The 23,649-nt window shown below is 39.9% G+C and overlaps 1 protein-coding gene across 7 annotated transcripts in view; it reads left to right on the plus strand.

Annotated features, from left to right (window-relative positions):
- The window catches only part of DCX (doublecortin), a 78,360-nt gene extending 56,022 nt beyond the window's left edge, over window positions 1–22,338 (plus strand). For 3 of the 7 annotated variants that reach the window (XM_042825126.1, XM_042825127.1, XM_042825125.1), the window contains 4 exons: window positions 5,735–5,837; window positions 9,673–9,810; window positions 18,565–18,662; window positions 21,189–22,338. In XM_042825126.1, coding sequence (XP_042681060.1) covers window positions 5,735–5,837; window positions 9,673–9,810; window positions 18,565–18,662; window positions 21,189–21,245 — 396 coding nt within the window. In that variant the 3' untranslated portion in view covers window positions 21,246–22,338. The remainder of the gene's footprint in view (window positions 1–5,734; window positions 5,838–9,672; window positions 9,811–18,564; window positions 18,663–21,188) is intronic. The other 4 variants (XM_042825128.1, XM_042825130.1, XM_042825131.1 and 1 more) reach the window with 4 other exon arrangements.
- Window positions 22,339–23,649: the final 1,311 nt, after the last annotated feature.

Genomic DNA, 23,649 nt, shown 5'->3' on the forward strand with positions numbered 1-23,649 from the left:
ATGAAATAAGCATGCCACTGCCAATTTGACTTGAGTGCAGGTGTTGGAGTATAAGTAAGTCCACTGGATTTCCCATTTAGTTTAAACTGAGTTAAAGCACGGTTTAGTCATGTTCTCACCTTAGTAAACTCCCAGTGCCTGTTTAGCTGCTAGTCCTGCTTCTTTAGCTCCACCTAGCACTTGAGTGTTGAATGAGAAAGGACATCAGCAAGTTTCTGAAATGCATTGTCTTCAGCTGACAATTTTATAGCAGTTACGAAAGTACCGTCAAAAATGCTTTGGAAAATGCATTTCTCCTCTTTATTCTGCTCTTAATAGGCTTTATTTGTGCATAGCATGCAAATTGGATTCTAGAGCCTTTCTGGCCTTAAAAGAAACTGCTTCTGAAGACAATTTTCCCACACTCAACTCTGGAGGCTTCTAAGCTCGGCTAGTATGATGATTTTAAGAAATCCAATAGACATCTCTTTTCTTTGAGCACAACTATTAGATCTGCAGAAAATTAAGGAACAGTTTGAAGATGGCTATCACTTTCTGTTCTGCCATCTAAATCCCCAACAAGAAGGTTATTACAGTGGGAAGAATTAATTTTTTTTTATGACTAAAGGAACAGTAGAAATCTTGCCCTGGCTCTCTTACCCTAAGACTTACACAGAATCAAGCAGTTGGTTAAAGATAGAAGTCCTGAGATGGGATATGGTCAGCCCCTAAGTCAGACTTGTGATTGTGTCATTCCAAATAACCTTTGCCAGATCTCTGCTAGCCATTTAAGCAGAGGTCTTTGCTCATTCCACAACATAAGGAAGAGATGGAAAATCGGAGGGCAGGAGTACGTACATAAATCACTGTTCTGAATAATCACCAGCTACAGCATCTGACCATTTATCTGTCAGCCTGACCTGGCTCTGTCAAGCTAAAAATAGGAACCTTTAATAAAGGCATTTCTCAGAAAGGTGAAGAAGACAGTTCAGTTAACCCCCCTGGTGATGTATCACTCTTCATAGACACTCTCTGTGTGCTTGACAAATGGTGATGGCCAATCCAGGCTACTGGAGGTCTCCTGCCTAAGTGGCAGAGCTCAGTCCAGCAGTGGCAGCACCCACAATGCGGCTGGAGCCTTTGTTACTGCAGTGACAACCTTCACACTGCCAGCAGTAGAGTGACAGAGAGGCAACGTGTTAACCATGTGTGCTCTGCAAACTGTCATTCTGCAGGTTATGAAAGGGAACAAAAAGTGCTTGGTTAGCGTAACACCCTTATAGAGCTCAGGAGGTTCTGCACTGGTAGGTGACATAGACTAAGTCTTCAGTCTTTTGATCTGTAATTCTTTTCAGTTATTTCATTTATTACTGAATTGCAATTTTGAAATGCTCCTGCTGCCTCGTGGAGGATGGTAGGAATAGGTGGTTATTCAGCTGCACACCTATATCCTGCAAACTGACCACTCCTTTTCCAGGCAACCTAAGAATATCTATATTGGAGACATTTCAGCAAGCTGTGAGCTCACTTCTAGCTCCATTTTGTGAAATGGTTTGTTCTACAGCTGCTGTGTTAAAGTGAACTAGAAGGCTCAGCATCGCTCCAAAGGACATATCCTTCCTTTCCACAAATAAAATGGCTGCAGCAGACACTAATGGAGAGTCAGTGCAGAAATCCCCTCCTGGAAATCCTGACTACATTGTTCTCTCAGAGAAGGTTTTTCTAATATACACACAGAAGGATTTATTTTAATGAGGAAAGAAACCACGTTTAAAGAAAACCAAGGAACTGTGAATGGTCTTGTGCTCCCTAGAATTTCTTGATCTCTACTGACTTCTGTTTCTTCCCTAATATATGCTGTAAACTTTAAAAAAACATCAAAACTTGACACAAAGAAAAATGTCACCAGCTAATCTATTAGAAAGAATTACTTTGTAAGAAATAAATCTGTGCCTCATCTACTGGAGTGTGAAGATTTAACTTCCTTTATTGGCTCTGCTTAAGCTGCAGGAAATGGAGAGAAAACATTTCATGCAATGTGATCTTTTCTATGTCAATATTATCATTTCTGTCTTGAATTTCAAATTAAATATTATCTTTCTTTAAACAAAGGCTTGGAAACCAATGTTATTTATTCTCTCTACTGTAATTATATACAACAGGTTTAATTTTCCATTATAGATAAAATTAATAAAATTTGCAGATTCAAAAAGACAACATCTTACTAATTTCATGGATGCCAGTGCCATTGCAAATTGTGCATAAGAACCATAAACACAGCCACCATTTTCAGGTAGCAGCACAGGTCTGTGCACTGGCAGAGTGCTATCATTTTTCTGCCCTGCGCTTTAATGAGTTGATAGCTAACAGCAAAAGGAAGCATTTAAAACAATGATTTTCAGGTTGTCCACTGGGGTAATTTCTTTCCAGGGTTTTCATGGTGCTCCAGACTAATTATTGGATATAATTAGATCAGTTGATTAGGGTAAGCTAAAGCAGAACATGTACTTTTAAAATAGTCTACAGTGCCTGGGGACAGACTTGTAGTATTTTTTTTTCTTCTTGAGAAAATGTGAGAAAAAAAGGCTTTCAAAGAGTAGAGATCAGAAGATTCTTAAGGTTATTCTGGAGTCACAAAAATCCCCTGAGCCAGCTAATGCAGGGTAGAAGTTCAGTACTGCTGGGCAGACACCCCTGGTGAGTTTCCATACTGGCTGATGAGGTTTCCAAGCAGCTGTCCCAGCAGAGCAGCTCGCAGTCCCTCTTCCCGGCTCCATGCCCTGCAGGGATGTGTATGTCTGGGGCTGCTCTCCTGGTGTTTTTCATCTCCTGCCCACGCTTAGGCTTGGGAGCAGTAAGATCCAGCACTTAAGTCGCATGTTTTCACAAAGCAAGTTTATTCTAGCAACTTTATATAGACAGTGATGCATATGGGGTATGCTTCAGGGACACACAGTGATGACCAAGGATTTAAGTTTAATAAACAAAGGGTAAATAGGAAATACTATGCACAGTGAAGAAAAGCAATGTGTCTGACTTAGAATTGCATGAAGTGACATTATTTTCTGAATTTTTAATGTTTTCCATTGTTTGGTGAGAGAGGGGTGGGATTTTGTCTGTCTTTCCTTACAACAAAAGAGAATGAATAAAACAAATACAGAAGTTATTATTTCCTTAATATTAGGAGCACAACAAATGGGTTTCACGGTTTTATCTATCAGCCTCCAGTGCTCAGCCAGTTTGCTGGTCACAATTATAAAACATACATATTTATCTACTACTTGGAAGGGGCAAGAATGCAAGAAGGTGAATTGCAAGTATCTCTGCTTGACGTGATATCATATTTGTCCTTGTGCATCTGTCACGCTTAGATACTTGATCTGAAGGCCTCCTTGGTTGCCTGGATTTTCTTTTTGCTTGTGGTAACAGGGAGCTCAAGGACAAAATATACCCTTTGACTTGTAACCTGGAGAGGGCGAAAGCCCCTCTGGGTTCTTTCTGATTTCATCCAAAAGACTGTGGATTTTTTGAACCCTTACGTTGTGATCTAGGTTTGCACAGCAGTTTCCATACAGAAGAGTGATCTAAGCAAACCACGAGTCTTTTCCATGGAATAGGTATGGTACTTAGAATTCAGATGGGAATGTGGGTATTGAGCCAACCCCAATTATTTGCAAATGAATCAGTGGCACGCACCCTCAGGGAGGACTGTAATAGCAAGTGCTCATTTGAAATGTCATCATTCTGTGGGGGAATTCTCAATAAGTGATGTGTTAACTATTTGCATCCTAATTTCAGGCAAACAGAAATTGCAGCTGAGTTTGTAAAGAAAATTCTGTCTTTGATCGATGCCATTGCAGATTTCATCTTGCTCCATTTTGAAAGTCGTGCAGATGTGAAAAGGAGGCTGTTCACTAATGTTTGGCATTGTAAACAGAGCTGGCAATCCTAGTCAGTGCTTTAATTATGCATTATGTTAATCAGTGTGAAATACTGAGCCCTCTTTGGACAGCCAAAAGCCTTCTTTATATTTTATTTATTAGAGTTGGAAATTAACTTTTCACAGTCCAGCTCCAATAGATCAGTAGATATGGAAATTCAGCTCTGTCTACAGTAAGTTTCTCCACTGCTGTCTCCAGGGCTTCCTCCGGTTCCTTGCGATGCGTTTGACCTCTGTGAAGACCCCAGTGGCCAGGCATGGCAAAACACTGGACCTCAACAATCTGAGACCTCTGTTACAAATGTTGGTGCCAGTACTGCAGTCACTTGCAGTGGTCTGGTGAAAAAGCTGCATTTTTTTGTTTTGTTTACTGATGTCTTTCAGGTGCAGCCCTGTGCTGCTGGGCTCACCTAGGTCACAGCTGTGCTGTCATTGGGCTGGTGCTGGAGATGTCTCATGCTCGTGTGCTAGCATGTTTTTCTCCTCCTGACACAGTACTTAATCAGTAGGTGGCTGGGATGCCAGGACCTTAGGATAAACTCTCAGCAGTCAGTTGTGTACAGGCACTTTGGTGTCCTCTGAGCCTGTTTCTGTACTGAACACTTGCGTTTTGAACACAAAAGGTTTGATGTTGGACTTTCCAAAGTGTTTTTTCCCCTCTTAAAAATAAGTGTTACTTTGCACTTCATGGAAGTTTTCAGAGCATTCTGTGAAGATGAAAAAACATCATCTTCCTTTGCCTCAAAAGAGCACCTGCCAGCTTGCCAGGAGTCTGATTAATTTTCTGCAATATACTGATGACAAATCTGGGTGTTTAAGGTTCTCCCTGAAGAGCAATGATGTGCACATTCTCCACATGTCCTTGCACTGAGAAGACTTGAATTAACTTTAGGTACTGGAGATAGCACAAAATCATTATCATGAGTTAATGTGTAATTACCACTGGTTCCAGCAGAATTACCCGTGGCACAGTTATCCTGCTGCTGTTGTGTAATTGCATTCATTATTTCACTGGTAACTGCAAATTGCCATGACTGTACCTATGTAAATATCAGAATATGTCATTATTCACAGTGTAGCACCTAGAAGAATGAATGTTGAATGGCCACCAGCAGTGCTGTCCTTGCTGATACAAACATCCCACAGTAACGTTCCCAGTTTTTCAGGCCAACTTGCTGCACAAGTGCTGGGGGGACATGGGAAAGGAGGGAAGGCAGGTGGGATTAAGGTTTTCTGTCCTGTTCTGCAGGTCCAAAGGGATTCATAGAATCATAGAATGGCCTGGGTTGAAAAGAACCTCAAACACCATCTAGTTTCAACCACCCTTCCATGGGCAGGGTCGCCAACCACTAGACCAGGATTACCTGCTAATGGTTTTGGAAACACTTTCTGTAGGAACATGCTGTGCCCAGCCACTCTTCTTAGCAGTCCTTGAGTTTCTAGGCTCTGTTGGTACTGAAATACTTGTCAGCATGGGTGGTGGTGACAGCCATGTTTACCAACCCAGCGTGGGGGCACCCTGCTTATTATTTTAGAATTAGCTCAGGAATGCCTGTGTCATTCATTAGGATGGCTAACATAGCCTGTCAGCTCCTGAAGGGATTGGAAATTCCATACTTCATTGGATTTTGCAGGGTAGCTGCATTTTTTTTTTTTTAAATTACACTGTTCCACTTGATTTGCAGGAAACAGGACCATGTAGGTATGGAATTGGGGAGCAGCAGAGAGGCAGTGCCTTCCTGTTTAAATTTAAACTGAGCCATGTCAGAACATTGCTAATTAAAAATAAAATGAATGACTTTGCTCTCTCTATAGGTGACCTGTCTCCATGATTTCTTTGGGGATGATGATGTGTTTATTGCCTGTGGTCCCGAAAAATTCCGCTATGCACAGGATGACTTTTCTCTGGATGAAAGTGGTAATGTTGAACACACACTGTTCTTCAGTCTGTTCTTACTTGACTTCCATTCATTTGCTTGTAATAGGTAAAAGTGCTGCATGCTTTTGTTCTTTTCTGTATGACCCAGTGCATGGAATTCATCATCCTTTGGTGACACAAAGTACAGTCAGTGGATATTGTAATTGGGCAAACACTGGCTGGGATAGCCCATTTCAAAACAGATGGACTCCTCCACTCTACCATCATTTTTACATTAATGAGAAAATCTGGTACTATATATCCTTTAAACTTGTTCAAGTTCCAGTCAGATTGAAACATTTTTGAGAACTAAGCAGTAGAACACTAATCTCTATTTTTCTACTTAGAACACAAATACACACAGTTTGTCACTCTTGTCCTTATGTACACATGTCAATATTAAAAATGGGAATGAGCACAGTTAAAAAGAAAAATCATTCCCTTTATTACTTTCTTCTGTTGATTAAAAAAGGAGGACAATGTTTGTTAGGTGGGATTTGGAGAGCACCATCATTTGTCCATGTTATAATAGCAACCAGAGATCTGTAACAATGTGAGTCTCTTTGATCAATTAAACCACAGAATCTCTGATTTCACAGAATATGCAGAGCTTGCTTGTAGGAGTTACCCTACCTGGCAACTGTATATACCAACAGCACAGGATGTTTGCTGGTGCCAGCAAGTGCAGCAAGAGTACATGAATGCAGTTGTGACCATTTAAACTGGAAGAAAATATGGCTTCCAAACATTAATTACAAAAGTTTTTAGGTATACTGTGTAAGGAACAGAAACTGCATGCTATCTTGTATGCTACAGACTGGCTCAGTGTTGAAGACTTAAGAGAATTTTTGCTGTCTACCAAGAGGCAAAGCAGCCTCTAAAATTCAAACACTGCATTTTTATGACTCCTTAGCAAGGCTGGATTTATTTGATGCTGGTACTTCAGACCTGTGTACTCCAGATGAACCCATTTGGTGGTCTTGGGTATTTCAAAGTTTCCAGGAGTCAGCTGAAACTTTGCAGACAGAGGATAAAGCCTGCATCAGGCTGGTGAAGCAATCTGTAATGTGAGCTTCATATTTTATTTTAACAGTCAGGAGTTGAGTCAGCTCCGCAGGGATTTCCACATATAAAACAAATTGCACGTAATCCTAGCAGAACAACTTCATGGGAAGCTCAGCTCTCTGCCTACACTCCTGGTTTCTACTACTTTTTCCAGCTTGGGTTTCTCTAACAAAAATAAGGCAAGCTTGCTGTTGGGCAGGTACTGAGCATCTGCAGTTCTCTGTTGTATTTTCAGGAGAGTGGGGATACCCTGCCCTTCCCAAGAAACAGATGGGGAGCTATTAGCCAGCAGCATTTTCCCATTATCCACCCATCATCCTTCCTCGTTATGGATCAGATGCTGCAAAGAGAACCTGAAGTCTTGTGGATGAATGTCACTTATTAAAATCTCTTCTGTCATGGATACTTTCTCTTTCCTGTTGGGATGACACATACTTGAATTGCTGGCTATTATGTTCGCTCTGGCAGGACATCAGGAAACAAAAAGAGAAATACCATGAGAGGATTATGTCATCTTTTTCTTTCTGACTGCCCACCACAGCTTCTGCCCTATAATCCCTGTTGCTAAGCACCTTCCAGATGTTGCTGCTCTGTCTCATTCATACTGGCTGGCTTCAGCATCAGCACACTGAAATGTCACACCCCACACTGCTAAGAGGCCTGCTGATACTGATGTCAGCACAATCAGATGTCCACATTTATTACCTTGTTGCAAGGCATACAAATGCTCAGTAATTGCCTTTGGTGTGCTGACACTTGCTGATGGCTGAGCTGGAGAAATTCATCAGAGTCAGCATTTCTGTGCTGGTAAATGCAAAGCTAAGCTTCTCTGCAAGGAATTATCCTTTGGGGAGAAAATGAATTTGAATAAGCTTTTTTAAAAAGGCAACAAAATATTTTAACTTTTTTAGGTTTATATTTTAGGGAGCAATTTGGATGACTAAATACTGATGTCACTCTTGTAAAACACACTTTTAAATTCCCTTGGTTTCTGAGAAACCCATATCTGGTGCACAGACATTGCTGATCCAAGTGTTACACTCTTTTGTCAAGCAGCTACACGTAAAAGCCTTGAAAAACATTACTTTTGTAGTGCCTGAAGATGATTGTCCCCCATGTTTTGGTTAGGCTGATTAACACCAGAAGCAGTTATTTGCACATTCTTCCAAGTGGCTATCATGGAATTCTATGATTCTATGATTCTATCTCAGACTGCCTCATCAAACATTATTATTTAGAACCAAGGACATAAAAAAATGGGGAAGTTTCTGTTCTGAAGCCCTACAAGGCCTTTTCCTTCTCTTCTACCTGGCATCATCTGTGAGAAGTCAAGTACCTTAGGAAAACAAAACAAAACAATTTATATCTCTAATTTACAGTTTCCAGAATCTATTTATTAGGAGAGAGAATAAACTTAATATGGGTTTAATTATTATCATGCATCATCCCTGGAGCACAGGGAATCATCCCATCTGGAAGAAGAAGAGACTGACTCTTGACTGTCTGAGAATGAGGAAAGCCTGGGGAAAAGGTTTAGGGCAATTACATTTTCATATATATTCTGATATATAAATAAAATAACACATACATTTTGGTCAGCCTACTTGTTTTCAATTGACCAATTATGTATCCATCCACTATATTCTGCTTCAGTTAATTCCCATTAAAAAAGCCAGGTCAAGGGGATTCTCAGTGCAGCCCATGCATGCTGAGCTGAGCTTTTCTATAAAAATCTTCCTGTAAGTGGAACATCTAATTTACATCGTTAAAAAATACTTGTTTTTCGTGTGAGGACAATTGCTTATAGGAGATAAGACCAGTTAGAATTTGACAGAGAGGGAATTCCTTTTTTATTGCCAATTCTTAACTGAGATAAGTTAACTTTGGGAAGACAAACTACTTTTTCTATCAGTTCTGAATGTCAATAAACCTTGTTGTGAAGACCTGAGATGCCTGAAATCCTGGAACACATACAGATTTGTTAGCGTTTCAGTTCCCTTCTGCACAGCACTGTAGATCATGTTTACATTTTCCCCTCCTCCTGGCTCGTTTTTTTTTTTTACAAAACACAGTTGGGGCTCTCATCTGCTCATGCATTTAAACACATGAATCTATTGCATTTGTTTATGTAAACCTTTCTGAAAAAGATGACCAACCAGCACAAAGGGTGTATTTTGTAAAACCATTTTGTTGTCTTTGCTTTCCACATCTGTAAAGGGCAGCTTGATGAAAACACAGAAAGAGAATGAAAGGGCTGAAGGCCTCCTAGGTCACAGGTCCCATGCACCACTTACCTTAAAGTCATGCTACCAGCTGTTTGCTGGCTTTATGTGCCTGCATAAACAGTACTCATCGCTCCTTCTGCTAGGTCTTCATGGGAGAGTTTTGCAGATTAACTGGTTTTTGACCTGTTCTTTCCTCACTAAATGCTGACTATTTTCATTTTGGTCTCTAGTTCGTGGGCATCAAGGCAAGGGAAAAGGCAGAATACCCTTGGTAGGGCACATATACAAAAATGTTCCCTGCCAGGGAGAGAATCCTGATTTTAATGTACAGTCTCAGTGCCTCCTCTAGAGGCTCTTTTTTTTAACCTGTCCCTAAAATGTCTCATTTTTACCTTGGAAATGCCAGTTTTCCTCTTAGTGTTGAAGTTTTCTTACAGCTTTTTGGAAATAGAAAGCCACTAAGCCACCCATGAGTTTCACAGCTAGCGCCCATAGGTTGTGAGAGTAGGCAGGGACATAACCATGGTTACTGTCTCTTTCCTTAGAGTGCCGGGTGATGAAAGGGAGCCCTGCAGCTGCCACGGGCAGTAAGTCATCTCCCACCCCTCAGAAGAGCTCAGCAAAGAGTCCAGCCCCAATGCGCCGCAGCAAGTCTCCAGCTGATTCAGGTAACCATCAAGACGGTGAGTGATTGTTTTCTGGATCTTAACTCTGCTCGAGATGAAAACACGTAGCGTGTGACTTTGAGAACACTGTCCTTGGATGTTTGCATTTGAGACTCTGGCATATTTTAAACACAAGATGATATTGTTAGCATACAGGATCACTAAATAAATATCGGAGAGGAAATCTCTGGTTAGTTAAGTGCAGTCAGGCTTTGGGATCATACCACCCACAGTCTCACAGCCTCTTGCCCTAAAAAAAATTTAAAAGGAAACATTTCCATTTTACAGACAGGAAATTGAGATTTGCAGTGCTATTGTATGTTCCCTGTAGCTACAGACTGTTTTGGAATAGCCTCTTGTGTAATGCAAATGTTAATTACTGCACAAGTCAGAAATATCCTCTCTTAATCACCATTTAAAGAAGACAAGTGACCTTGCAGTTGAGGATCTGGTGATGGGCTTATTGATGTGATAGAGACATTCACTCAGTAATAGAAGAGAAAGAAAATGGTAATCCTCATTCACTGCAGCAGCTTTCACCATTTGAAATGCTGCCCTGCCTCTTCAGTATCAACTGGATTGGCAATATAGCACACATGGAGAGCTGCAGAGCCTGTAGATTAGAAACCTGGCTGGTAATTGGTAGTTTTTAGACTGTACAATGAAGAGAATGGGACTCTAGGTGTGTCATCTGTTCCACTGTCCTTTCCAAAAGAGAGCCAGGTATGGGTGTTCATTAAAAAGGCCAAATCACCACCTATATACGCATTTCAAGATTCTACACAGCTTTATAAATTGAATTAAAAATGCAAGTGACCCACAGTATTATCACAGGCTAAAAATAAAGCAGAAATTGTTTTCACCTTCATGGACACCCACTGCATATTGCACGTGGACACCACAAAACAGCTGACCCTTCAGTAGACATTGGATTACTGGATGTAAAATTCTCCTAATGGTATTCAGTAAGATTTTCCCCAGTAAGCAGTTGATTTGTTTAGGGTTTCTTGATGTTCTTTAGCTACTTAAAAAGATGATGTGAAAAAAATGTGAAATTTGCTGGCATGTGCCAAGACTGCTTTAAATAATTCCTTCTCTGTAAGGTGATTCTGCACTCATACAGTTTTCCATCAACATTCCAGTATTTGCTTAAACTTGAGTTTACTGTGATCTAAGAAGTTTATGGAGAAGAAGTTGCATGGTAGAGTCGTGTTGGGTGCATTTAAGATGTAACTGAAAATCTGTTGTAGAATTAAAAAAAATAATCTCCTATTCAGCAATCTGGGAGTCAGGCCATGCATGAGTTGAGACAGCATTTAAACTCCATAAGCATCAGGTACTAATTGCTACCAGAACAAGACTTTATTACATGAGTGTATAGCCTTATGTGAAATGACAACTATTGTGTTCCTGATTTTGACTCACAGAACAAAATGGTGAGTCATCTGATGAAGCCTAATGAACAGTTAGTTTGAGCCTTTCAAAGGGAGATTGATTAAAATAACCAGAAATGTCAAACAATAGCCAGCTCCTGGAATTAAGGCCTGTAATGAAGGACAAATCAGGTTTCTTTAATTCATCTAGACAAAGGTCTTTCGTACTTTTCTGTGATTTCAGTACAGGAAAAATGGCAGCCTGTCTTTTTTAAAGAGAATAGGAAATGACTGAACTCTTTCTGTGCTGGAAGGTTAATAAAAGATAATTGTTTTCTTGGGACAGAGACAAAAAAAGAATACTACCATCTTATGTTGTTTCCTCTTGAATTTGCAATAAAGAAAGCAGGTGTGCATGTTACCTGAGAGACAATATTTATGTAAACAAACACCAGGCTTAGCTAAGTTTTAAAGTTATCACATTGAAAAAGGCAGGGAATACTGAATGAAGCTTGATTAATAAAAGATTATCTGATGCTTATTTTTTCCTTCAAAATTCTCACCTATTTCTTCTGTAAAAGGATTTTGAAGCAGTTTTATTTCAAGTATGTTCAGTATATTTCCCATGTGTTTGATCTCCCATGCATTTGTACTTTTGTCTTTGCTGTCTTTTACTCTGTTGTGATTGTCATGCCAGACCTCGGAGTTTCTTAGTTTCTAATAATTAGATTTTGTTATTTTCAGTTGTTATCTCTTAGTATTTTTCATTCTTTGAGAAATCTATTGGTAATAATGTAAATACAGATTCTGAGGTGAATCTCTAAGTTGCTTGAGTGGAAGAAGGCTGAACCTTCCTTATTACAAATTACATTATAGTGGCAGAAAAAGGTGTTATTTATTTTCTCATTCTACAAAGGCTGCTCTGAAAGTAATGCCTCCTATTTTATAATGTTGGCCCACAGTGATGGATGGTGGTGGTACGGCAGTAAAGGTTGAACCTTCCCACCAATACCCCATTAGACGTTGTTGTCGTGTGACTCATGGCAGCCATGGGGCAGTCTGACAGCATGGTGTGAGATGCTGAAGTGCAGATGAAGCAAAGGGGTGGAACTGAATTCCACTGTGTGAAAAAAATGGCACCTACTGCCATTCCTTGATGCTTGCTGAATGTTTCTGGAGACCAAACAGTGGGTGTGAGCACAGTGAGCTGATGGGTGGTGAAGCACTGAGCTGTGGGTGCTAGTGCAGAGTTTTGCAAGTGCAGCATGCAGGCTCTTGTTAATGGCTGGTAAAGTGTGTAATTAATGGTGATAACTGTGTCTCCTCTCCTCTCCTCTCCTCTCCTCTCCTCTCCTCTCCTCTCCTCTGCTCTCCTCAAAACACAAGCAAAACATTGGTTAAAAATAATCAAGACAAAAAGCTATGAACAGAAGTGGAGCTACACAGAGTACCAGCTCCAGCTGCAGTGATGCAAGTTCACTGGCTGAGTTGCTGCCTTCTGCTGGAGGCGATTTGCCTTCTGCCTAGACGTGTCAGTGCCTTGCTGTGAAAAGCTCAATTCCCTCTAGGCAGCCGGAGGCCTTCAGCTCCAGTGGTACTCAAAAAATGAGACAGCCAATCCACAGAAACATCTTAAACACTGTTTTCTTGGTATAGTACTTTATTTACTATATGGTCATTTAAATAAATGAATGAAGATGGAATGACTGTTACGAGAAGATACAGCTCTGTGTTCATGCTGCTTTGTCCTGCAGCTCACAGATGTTATGTGCTGGTGTAATTGAGAAGACCCTAATTCTAAGGTATAGTGGATATGAGGCAGCTCCCTAGTACTGTGTGGGAAGGTGGATGAAGGTACTGTATATGGTCCATGTAATTTAAATGGAATTTGGGAAGATCAGTACTAAGGATTTCTTAGTAACAGGCCACTCCAATAAGAAGTCAAATCAAACAAAAGACAAAGCTAAATGTTGGGTGAGGAATACAGTGGTAAAAAATGATCATGCTATTTGCCCTTACTTCTTTGTTCTAAAAACCCAAATATCTTACAGTAGCTCACGTAACAAGAAAGAGTTCCATTGTACAAGTATATGTTCTGTGGTAGGAGAGCTTTAAATCCAGCAGAATCTCAGTTCCATGCAGTGCAGAGCCGCAGGTCCCTGAGCTGAAATTTGAAGATGTCTTTTCCTCATTTTTGCCTTGATTTTCCTCAGTGTCCCTATGAGATCTGAGGCACTGCTAAAGGACTTTCATTTCTTACTTCTCTAATGGGAGAGTTTGGACAGAGGGAGAGAAGCATATTCACAATGCAGCAGCAATTAGCAAAACAGATACAGAACGTCAGTCTGTCCTGAGAGCAGATCTGGCTCCCCAGGGTCATTATCTATGAATATGTCAAAAAGGCAGCAGATGTCTTTTGGATCACACATGAGATAGAGCAGCTTGTAATCCCACTTGTGCTTACTTACTTTCTGCTAGCTGACAATCTGCAGTACGCATCCAGTGGACAGATCACCCTCACCAAATGTGACTGAGAGAAGGATGCCTGTGCAATCTAAACTCTTCTACTCCTAAATAAATGCTGCAATGGAGTCCTTGCAAAGTTTCCCAGATACTTCTGCCCTGCAGGGCAGGATGGCTTGTGCTCACTAAAGCGCTGTTATTTCTACGTTGGTTTTGTGCTCTCCTTGTTCTGGTTGTTCTGTCTCTTATTTCCTTGGCAACTCTTCAAAACATGACTGGGACAAAATTATCCCTGTGTTTCATGTTCTTCTTCTCTTGTGATACAAGAGCATGTGATCCCCAAACCAGAAATTCATCCCCAGATGAATGAATCCCAATTCATCCCTGAGAACCCCAGTGGAGCAAGGAGCATTAGCCATGTTTTCTAAGCTGGGAGAAGAGGCGAAATCTTCACAGATTTTAACCCTTATTGTAATCTTTGGTCCTTGCTACCTCCAGTTCTGTTCTTTGATGGAAACATCACTAAGCTCATTTAGAGGTCATGGTACTTTACCGTTGCTGTAAATTCAGGAAAAAAAAAAACAACACAAGTTTTGCAATCAAAGGAAGTGTCATGTGCTCAAAGGAGCTTTAAAGCAAATTGAGGTTCCAAAGCAAATACTATGAAATAAGTAAGATAAAATATCCAAACAATAGTGACAGGAAAAAAAGTCAAAGCCAGTTGTAAAGAATGGTTTCCAACAGCCAAGCTTATGTGAGATCCTTAGCTACCGTGAGTCATCATCAGAGTTCAGTGGAGGAACGCTTGGGATCTGCTCTTTTCATCTTATTTCCTTGCATTTGAGTTCAAAAGAAGTGTATGCAAGTTTGATTATGAGCACTGTTCTTCATTAGCAGATCCAAAGAAAATTAAACCAAGCTTCTTAATTGTTGCTCCTTCTGCTGTAAAATTCCATGTGAATATCTGTAAAGATATGAACAGGTCACTCTGAAAGTAATGCCTATTTATTTCCATAGAAACTACAACAGATAGAAAGAGTACAATAACACTATTTGATAAAGCAAATTCTTAGCTGCAAAACACTCTTTTTCAGCATAGTCACCACTATTAGCTGTGCATTTTCACCAGCTGTGAACCAGCACCTGCAGGCTGCACATCTAAAAATCTGCTCCAGCAGAGGTGCCCTGCTGTCACTGTCACTACTGCTGAAATGCACCACCCACCACCTCACTGTGCTCACATCCATTGCTTGGTCTCTATAAATGTTCAGTGAGTGTCTCCATAAATTCACTCAGCAATGAATGTCAGTGGGTGCCATTTTTTCTACACAGAGGAATTCAGCGGCACACACACAGCAACAAAATGTAACAGGATATTGGTGGGAAGGTTCAACCTTTACTGCCATACCACCAACATCCACCTCTGATGTCATGGGCCAGTGTAGTAAATTAGGAGGCACTACTTTCAGAGCAGCCCTTGTGCATCTGTTGTTTTGGATTTCTGATTTGGATGTCACATCTGCTTTTTCATTCGTGCTTATAAAATATTAATATTCCTGCTGTAGCACTTGAAAGTCTCATTGTATTAGAGAATTTCTGTCCTTCCCTGCAGCAATTACATCCTTTTGCTGCACAGTGACTGTTAGCTGTTATCCCAGTCTTCCTGTTTGTGGATGGGGAAATTCGGGTTCTTTGTAGAATTGTGGCATTTTTCATCGTAGACAGGATTATTTCCTGCCTCGGGTTGAGTGATAAAGAAAGGGATTTTAGAAAGTAGAGATGGATTCCAGCTAATACAGATCATATTAGTACTACTATAGCCCACATTATATTCAGTAGAAAACCTACAGTACTTGCTCTTTTTCTGAATTGCCTTCATTATATGGCAAATAGTGAACTCCACTTTTTTCCCCTCCAAGCTCAAGGACAATTCACTTTAGAGAACTAGAGCAAAGTGAAAAGTGCCATGTGGCAGCTCAGGGTACAACGTGTCACAGTTTCTGGGGTTCTATAACTAATTTTTCTTCCGTCCGAACGAGGATGGCCTGGGTAGAACACGTAGGTGAACGGTCAAACTATAAACCAATTATCTATAAGTCATTATTTCTAACATCTTTTAAGGAATATCTGTTTTCTTGATGAAGTGCATTTGCAATGGAGAAAAAACTGTTTCTCCCCGTTAGTGCCTAAAACACAGAAGCAATGGATATGAAGACAGAGGTCTCACTTCACAAAGCTTCAGTTAAATCTGAGCTGCTTTAACATGCCTGTAGCTCTTCCTTTGTCCCTTGACTGACAGCACATTTCTTTACACTTATTTAAAATCAGATGTGTGATTTCTGCTTTTGCACCAGTATACTAACAACCTTCACTGCTTCCCTCCTTCTCACAGGAAGATAGCAGAGCATTAAAGCAGGGAATAATGAGGTAGATACCAAGGACATAAGAGCCAACCACAAATGAGTTTAAAAAAATTATAAGTTATAGATTTTAGTCTCTCAGGAATATTTTCACAATGAGAAAAAACTTGATTTAATGAAGCCAGAAGTTTTAGCAGGAAGTCTATAGCTGTAGTGGCCAAAAGATATCTCAATTCCAATGTGTAATTGCCCATGGGTGGAGAAGGAAGAAGGAACATAACACATGATGTATATGAAACACCCATTTGGCCCTGGCTCCAGTGATTTATTTATTTTTTTACATACTGAATGTTCTACAAAAGATGGAGCTTTTCTTATAGGAAGAGTAAGCATGTTGAGCACCTCCAGCTGAGTCTGAACCCAAGGCCAAGCCAGGTTCTGTCATTGGGTGCTGGAGGTGATTAATAGAGCTTATGCTTAACGGTGTCCATATAGCAGTTCCCCAAAGTAACGCACTTGAGGTTAAACATATGTCTGCTTGGTTGGGACCAGACTCTGAAAAAAGTCCTGATATAAAGGCCAGACATGTTTTAGCCTCACTGGCTGCTGTGCATGTCTGTAGATCTGGAGGTTGGGCATTTGCTTTTGTTTTTAAGAATTAAATGCAATAGAATCACTAAGGCCAGGGCTGCACACTGAGACTTAGCTCACCTTTCTCCACTCAGGATGGCTTCCCAGCCAACACTTCAGAGATGTCCTGATTCTTGTGTCCACTTTCTGTGACAGTGGACATGATGAGAGGCTGCAAGGTGGGTGCAGGTTCCTATTGCTGCCCCGCTTTCTGATGTTACACTTCTATCAGTTCTTTCTGATCTCACTCTTTAAAATACGACACTTGCACACAGCATTGTTACTGCATGATATTTATACATTTCTTACACTCCAATGCTTGTTTAATTGCAAGTATGTAATTACACATTCAGTGATTACAATTGAAAGTGTGAGTCCTATACGTGGAAATCATCTATCTTCCTGTGCATGTGCCATTGCAGCTGGAGTAATAATACACAGAGGTAATGGGAAATTAGCAATCGGCACAGTAAGACCATTATAGGCTTGTCTTTCTGTGTGAAATATCTACACAATTAAAAATACTTTCTTTAAAGCGGTAGGGACACGTAGACTTATCTGGAAGGTAGGCAGCATCATTGCCATTTAAGGAAACAACAGAGTATTTGGTGTTTAGTTTTGTGGCTTGTGCTGAATATGTTAACATCTGGAGTAGGTTTCCAAATGTCACTTCTGTACACTTGACTGAGATGTGTAGTTTAATGCTCATAAGGTTTCTGGCTTGCTGCAGATTGGATTGCAAAAAGAAAAGACCAGAGAAAATGATATACTTAGACACAGACAGCATGAGTTGGAATTTCCCTCCCTCAGGAAATACTGCTTGTGCCGAAGGAGCTACTTGATTACAGCCCTGGTAACAAGAGCAGGGTCTGTATCCCTGGAGTTGATGTGCAGCAGATGAAGTTCTCTAGGAGCAAGTCTGTCTTTATGAAATATGTAGCATGACACTTTGAAATTATCAAAGACATTAGCTTTCTTCAGAGGACATCGATGGTAGCAAAATAATCATTTGTCTTGATAACATCTTGTTTGTCTTCACTTTTCTGTGAAATACCCTCTTTACTTCGGTTCCTTTTTAGTGCAGCACGTCGATAATAGCTGACTGAGACAGACCTCCACTTCTTCACTTTGACCACTAGGCCCCAAGGAATAACCCTTCGTAGAGCTGTTTAGCTTAAATGGACTGGTTTTTTAATAGAACCATGGAGGTTAGCTATGCTTTCTTCAAAACAAAGTGAACAAACAGAGCACCCCTAAAGGCCAGATTTTGGTCTTTGAAAGAGGATTTTCACTTGATGCAATTTTCCCGTTCCTCCCCTGATGGACCGTGCTCATTTCTTCACAAGCTGGTGCAGACAGCGGAGGAGTGGCAGGGTCAGCTCTGGTGTCAAGTAGTGGTACCAAGGTGAAGAGATCCCACCAAGTTACACCAGTGCTTCAGAAGGGCTCTTCTACTCATTTAATCTCTGCCACATCCATCCAGGCCATTCCAGACAGCTGTTTGTTGAATTTCTAATATGTGTCTTTGACATTTAACATTTCTTATGTAGGATCCAGGATATCTGCAGCCTCTGGCTTCCTCTTATGCTTTTTCCATGTGGTTTCAATTGTGTTAAACTGTTTGAAAGCACAGAAATTGTCTTTCTGTTTTTTTGTTGATGTATATCATGGATCAATTTGATAAATATTTGCAATGTAAAATATTGCTTCTTCAATGTATTTTGTATTTCACTGTCTTTTACAGCCAACTATTCTGAACAGCTGAAAGCCTTAAGTTGGATGAATAGTTACGTTGTTCATTTGTTTTTTTTTTCCCCTCCTGTCTCGCATGAATAAACTATAGTGTTTCTATATTGACTGTTTGGATGTCTTCCATCTCCCCAAAGAAGAGAAATGATCTTCCTTTTTCTTGTCTGACTGCTAGCTTGTGTCTTGTTTTCTGACAGCAAATGGGACCTCGAGCAGTCAGCTGTCTACACCCAAATCCAAGCAGTCCCCCATCTCCACACCTACCAGCCCAGGGAGCCTCCGTAAGCACAAGGTATTATGTTTCTTATACCTTACTACATCTGTTTCTTCCTTAGTCTGCTTGAATGTGCAAGGCACTTTAAAGAAGTCTTTATTTTCTTGAAACACATCTTCAAGTGAAACAGTGGAGAATTTTTCTTGTTACCTGAAAGAACTGCCACTTTGGCCTATAGCAAGATAAGAACAGTCAGTCATGGAACTGTTCCTCCTGTTGGAGTTATTAATGTGTGCTGAAGATTATCTGTGTGGATCAGAAAAAATAACTTAGGCCTAAATTTGTATCATTTGGAAAAGCTCACAAGTCATGGATAACTTCATTTCAGTGCTCATCTCTTGAAAAGCCATAGGTGTTGGCAAGTCTAGTTCATTAAACAGCAGAGAAATGCAAATGTAACTGAAGCTCCAAGACATCACCTTAATGCAGCTTCTCAGGGATTTTTAAAATGATTTAAGGCAATGTTCTGTTTTGCAGGAAATGTGGTTTTTCTATTCCCAGTGTAGTAATTGTATTCTGATACAGTAACTTTTCCTGGTGACATCCAGAGCATCTAACATATAGCCTGGCATCCTAGTAGAGATGAGTAATTTTGTGGTGTCTCATAGTTTATTCATGTATTGATTTATTTGAACTGTATAGAAGTAGCACAGCTTTTCATGGTTCTGTTATTATTATACTGAATCCACTTTACCATTTCTGTGGGCTTTCTCATTTCTCTAATAGCTATAGCGTTGCTGTTCTCTTCCTTGAACAGTTTTTGCTTGATATAAAAGTGGAATTTGCTTGTAAATTTAAGTATGAGTGAAGGTCAGTGGGATTTCTGCTTTAGTAATCAGAATGTACCTCAGCCCAAATATGATATTGAAAGCATTCTCTTGAAATTGTAGAAGACTGGAAGCCTCATTAAACAATTCTAATGATGGTGAGGTTTTGCAGTCAGCTAGCTAGCCACATGTCATCTCCTGTGGACTTGACTGCACAAGTGGAACTGATTTTGCTGGAAGATTATGGTTTATCTCAAAGAGAAGAGTGGTAGCTGGACTGCTGTTGTTAGTTGGTGGAAGAAAGCGTAGCAAAGTCTCTGTGAAGTATTCCTGAAAGTCCAATGAGCTTTGGATTATAACTCTGGTATGTAAGACTTTGAACCACATTGGAGATGGGACTGAATGGTACTGGGGAAGCCTGGGGTGGAATTTGGCTTCTCAAAAATCAGATCTTTAAAATATTTCCAAGATATGAAAATCCTGTAGTCATTCATCTTTGTTTTCATGTCCTTTAACAGAGGTATAGCTAAATCAGATGAAATCAGTGTTTTTCTCAGGACTTCACTCTGGTCTCAGTCGCTCAGTTTAAAGTCTAAGGAAATGCACCAGTGTAGCACAGTGGTTCCAAATGTATTCTTAACTTTTATTTGAGAACAGGATCTGGCCCATAGTCTGCTCTCGGCAGTTGCTTGTGTGTGTTTCGATGAAATTAATGCTATAAACTGCATTCGTTGCTTCAGCAGCCAAGGACCTAAAATACCTTCCAAACACTATCTTATGTAGGGCTTTGGAGTTGAGGATTGGTTTTCTGGTGAAGACAAGTAAATCTCACCTTCTGCTATGTTTTATGTATGTTTTCAGTTAGCTGACTTATGACTTTCCCAGTGAAGGCCCTAGAACATTCGTAATAGAAGGTGACTGCTAAAGGCAGCTACAAACTTCTCCACTAATTCAAGCCAATCAGAAAATGTGAATGTAGCATTTTAGGTTTCCTGATCATTCACGCATTGTTGTTTTCCTCCCAGGAGCAATTTCCCACTTAAAATGAAATCACTTCTCTTTTTTTTCCCCTCCTCTTCTGTCAAGATGCTTGTGAACTCCCTTTCTGTGTATTTGTGCTTTGCTTCATGTTGCTCAGTTATTCCATGTGGGGGTCAGAGTTCATAAAAGCCCAAAGAGAGCTTTAGTCCTTAAGACGGTTTGTATACCTAGATCCATGCAGGACTTCAAAGTAGCAAAATAAAATGGTTACTCAGAAAGAGGCCCTGGGAAGGCTTTGTATTCAGTATTTTGTCCAAAAAATGAACTAGGCATTATGTTTTTAACTTCTGAACAGCTTTCTGAATGATCAAAAATGGCTTAAAATAAAGTATACATCACGGGAGGTGATTTTCCTAGAGATCTGTCCTAAGGGTAGCTGTCAAATGAAGGTAATACTCATTAGACTTAAGTTCAGAAAGATCTCTTTAAGGAAAGTTTCTGCTCTTTCATGCATGTTCTGCAATGGATGCACTGGTCCAGAAGTGATAAAAAATTTCTTCTCAAACTTGTCACCGAACAGTCATCTTTCTTTTGGTACCAAGGTGCACATTCCTCCACTCTGCAATGGACCTTATTTTAGCCTCAAAGTAACCAGGCAACCATCCAATAACCAGTGCATGAGAGTTCCACCCCATCCCTATGAGGTGCACAGAACTGGACCCATCCAACTGTCTCCTTTTGCATGACCAAAGGTGAAAACTGATTGTGTGAGTTAACATTTTTTTCTTTCTTCCTACAGGACTTGTATCTGCCTCTGTCTTTGGATGACTCTGATTCCCTTGGAGATTCCATGTAAAGCGACATGACGTTAATAGTCCGTACTGCAAGCTATGTTTAAGATACAGTAGAGTACTTCTGCCAAACTAAGCAGATAGGTGACTGGTGCTTTCAAATCAGACAAAGGACACACAGTTATATGTCATTTTTTTTCTGTGATTTATCCTCTCTACCACAAATCAACACCTACCAGTCTATAGAGATAGAGGGATACCATTCTTTTAAGCAGAGTTTTAGGGATGCAAAATGGACATTGCCAGCAATTTTGGGCCGTTATGCCACTGATCCTGTGCACTTCCCATATTCTTCTATTATTTCTTCTTCTGCAAATATGTAATTTTCCTATGACAGCAATGGAAAGCTCCCCCAGAAGTGTGTGAATCAATCTGTTGCTGACAAATTCTGACAACTCTTTACCTCCAAACTGCCAACTCTTGCTTGTTCCTCATTTGCAGCCCTGATTTTAGCACTTGCATACTAACTAGTACTGTTTTTGTTGTTACAGGGCAGGAAGGGAAATGACTTATTAGTTCGATGCTTAATATGTCAGCAAAAGCTTGGACAAGATTAGGAATGATAACATGAGATGCTAAGTAAGGTTAGTGCAATAGTGATTTTTCAGATATTCAAATATTGGGAGTTGTTAAATAATTAAGCAAAATAATGTAAGTCAGTTGAGTTGTCTAGAGTTGAACAGATTCACATATGGTCCAGGAACACTGCTAGCTGGTAACAAACTTTTACAACCACCCTATGGTATCTCTCTATCTCTGTTTTTAAAAGTAATGCCTTGTGAACAGCCAACACTGAAAACACTGTGAGAATTTGTTTTCAGGTCTGACATCCTACAGGTCACTTTTTATAGCAAAAAATCAATACACTTTTTATAAAGGAAAACCTTGTATCTGTGTTTTGGAGTAAAGATTCAAGCTCCTTCTTTTTTATAAAAGCTGGTAATTTTGTTTTGTTTAAAAAAACACATTCAGAAAAATGAACAAAAAAAACCCCACCAACTGCAGAACAGTAATAACAACGAATCAGTTTAGAAATCTTGTCATCACTGCCAGAACAGACACTTGTAGGGGAAAAAAAAAGTCAGTTCAAAATATTGAATGTTTTGATAGTTTTTGTAATGTTTAAGATATGTATTTGTTTTTTTACACTTCTGTATTCATAACTATGGCCAGATTCTCTACTTCTATAACAAATGAAACTTTGTGTGTTTGAAAACCCATATTTTAAGAAACTCTTCTATCTGACAAAAACAAACTTATTGTATTTAGAGAAACGTTTTGCTTTTATTAATCAGTAATGACTCCTATGGAATGCAAAGTTCATCTACTCACGCAGGGCTGGTGGTTTTTACTACGCCGCAATTTTGTGATAGGCTAGCTGGCATTGCCTCTCTTTCTCATGGAACAAGCTTTTGATGAAACTGATTATTACGGAACTTTACCTAAAGGAAATCTGTGCAATCAAATATTTCTTTCTTGCTCTATTTGCCTTTGTTTCAACATATACACCTATTCCTTATTCTCTTGCAACCCCTTGTGATTAGAATGAATTATAATGTGATGTTTGATGCTATATGAATGCTGGGTTGTTCAGAAAGCCACTCCATGTTTTGTTTGCTTGCACTGCTGATACGAAACAATCTGTGCAGGCTATGTCTTTAGAGGTTCATGTGATGATACAAATAATGCAACTTTAAGAAGATGCATCTGAGAGAGGACAGAATTGGGAATTGCCAAGGGGTCAGAATTATGCACCAGTTTTGCACCCTGTAGTCTTAGTGCATGATCTTTTACACAGAGTTTTGTGAAAGAAATCATTTGTGCCCACAAATAACTTCATTTAATTGAGTAATTTGCTGACTATGTGACTGCTAAATGAACATTTCACCTATTGTACATAGAAACCTGGTTTCAGTTCAGAAGGCTAGAGGCTCATGTTGAAGCTGTGAAGTATAGGGGAAAGTACTGTGGACGAAGCATAGGTGTAGTCAGGAAACCTTCATTCAGTCTTTTGGCACTGATTTAGTGTCTGAAGGGGAGCAGGTCTGCTAGTAACACTGTGCCTCAATAGGTCTACCCATCCCTGTGTGGATAACACTGTTCTACCTCACTGGGGGTTGTGAATCCAAATGTTGGTTAGCATTTGTAAAGTGCTTTCAGATCCTCTAACAGAAAGTACTGAACTGTTCCGGGTGCAGATTTGGCTGTGGATGCTAATTTTTGGCTGTTTAATCTACTAGGTGCTACTGTAGAGACTAGTCTTGAGAAAACAGGGCTTTCTTAAGCATCAGGATAGCAAAGGCCATGGTTATGCCAACAATATTGTTAATTAGAACATTTATCTTAGTAAAAGCTCTAGCGAGATATATTTGGCTTGCTTTTACCCTCTTCTCTGTTCTGTTGATGTAA

Source organism: Centrocercus urophasianus, unplaced genomic scaffold, assembly GCF_019232065.1.
Source record: "Centrocercus urophasianus isolate 14NV4802_14NV808 unplaced genomic scaffold, USGS_Curo_1.0 seq_24, whole genome shotgun sequence".
NCBI lineage: Eukaryota > Metazoa > Chordata > Aves > Galliformes > Phasianidae > Centrocercus > Centrocercus urophasianus.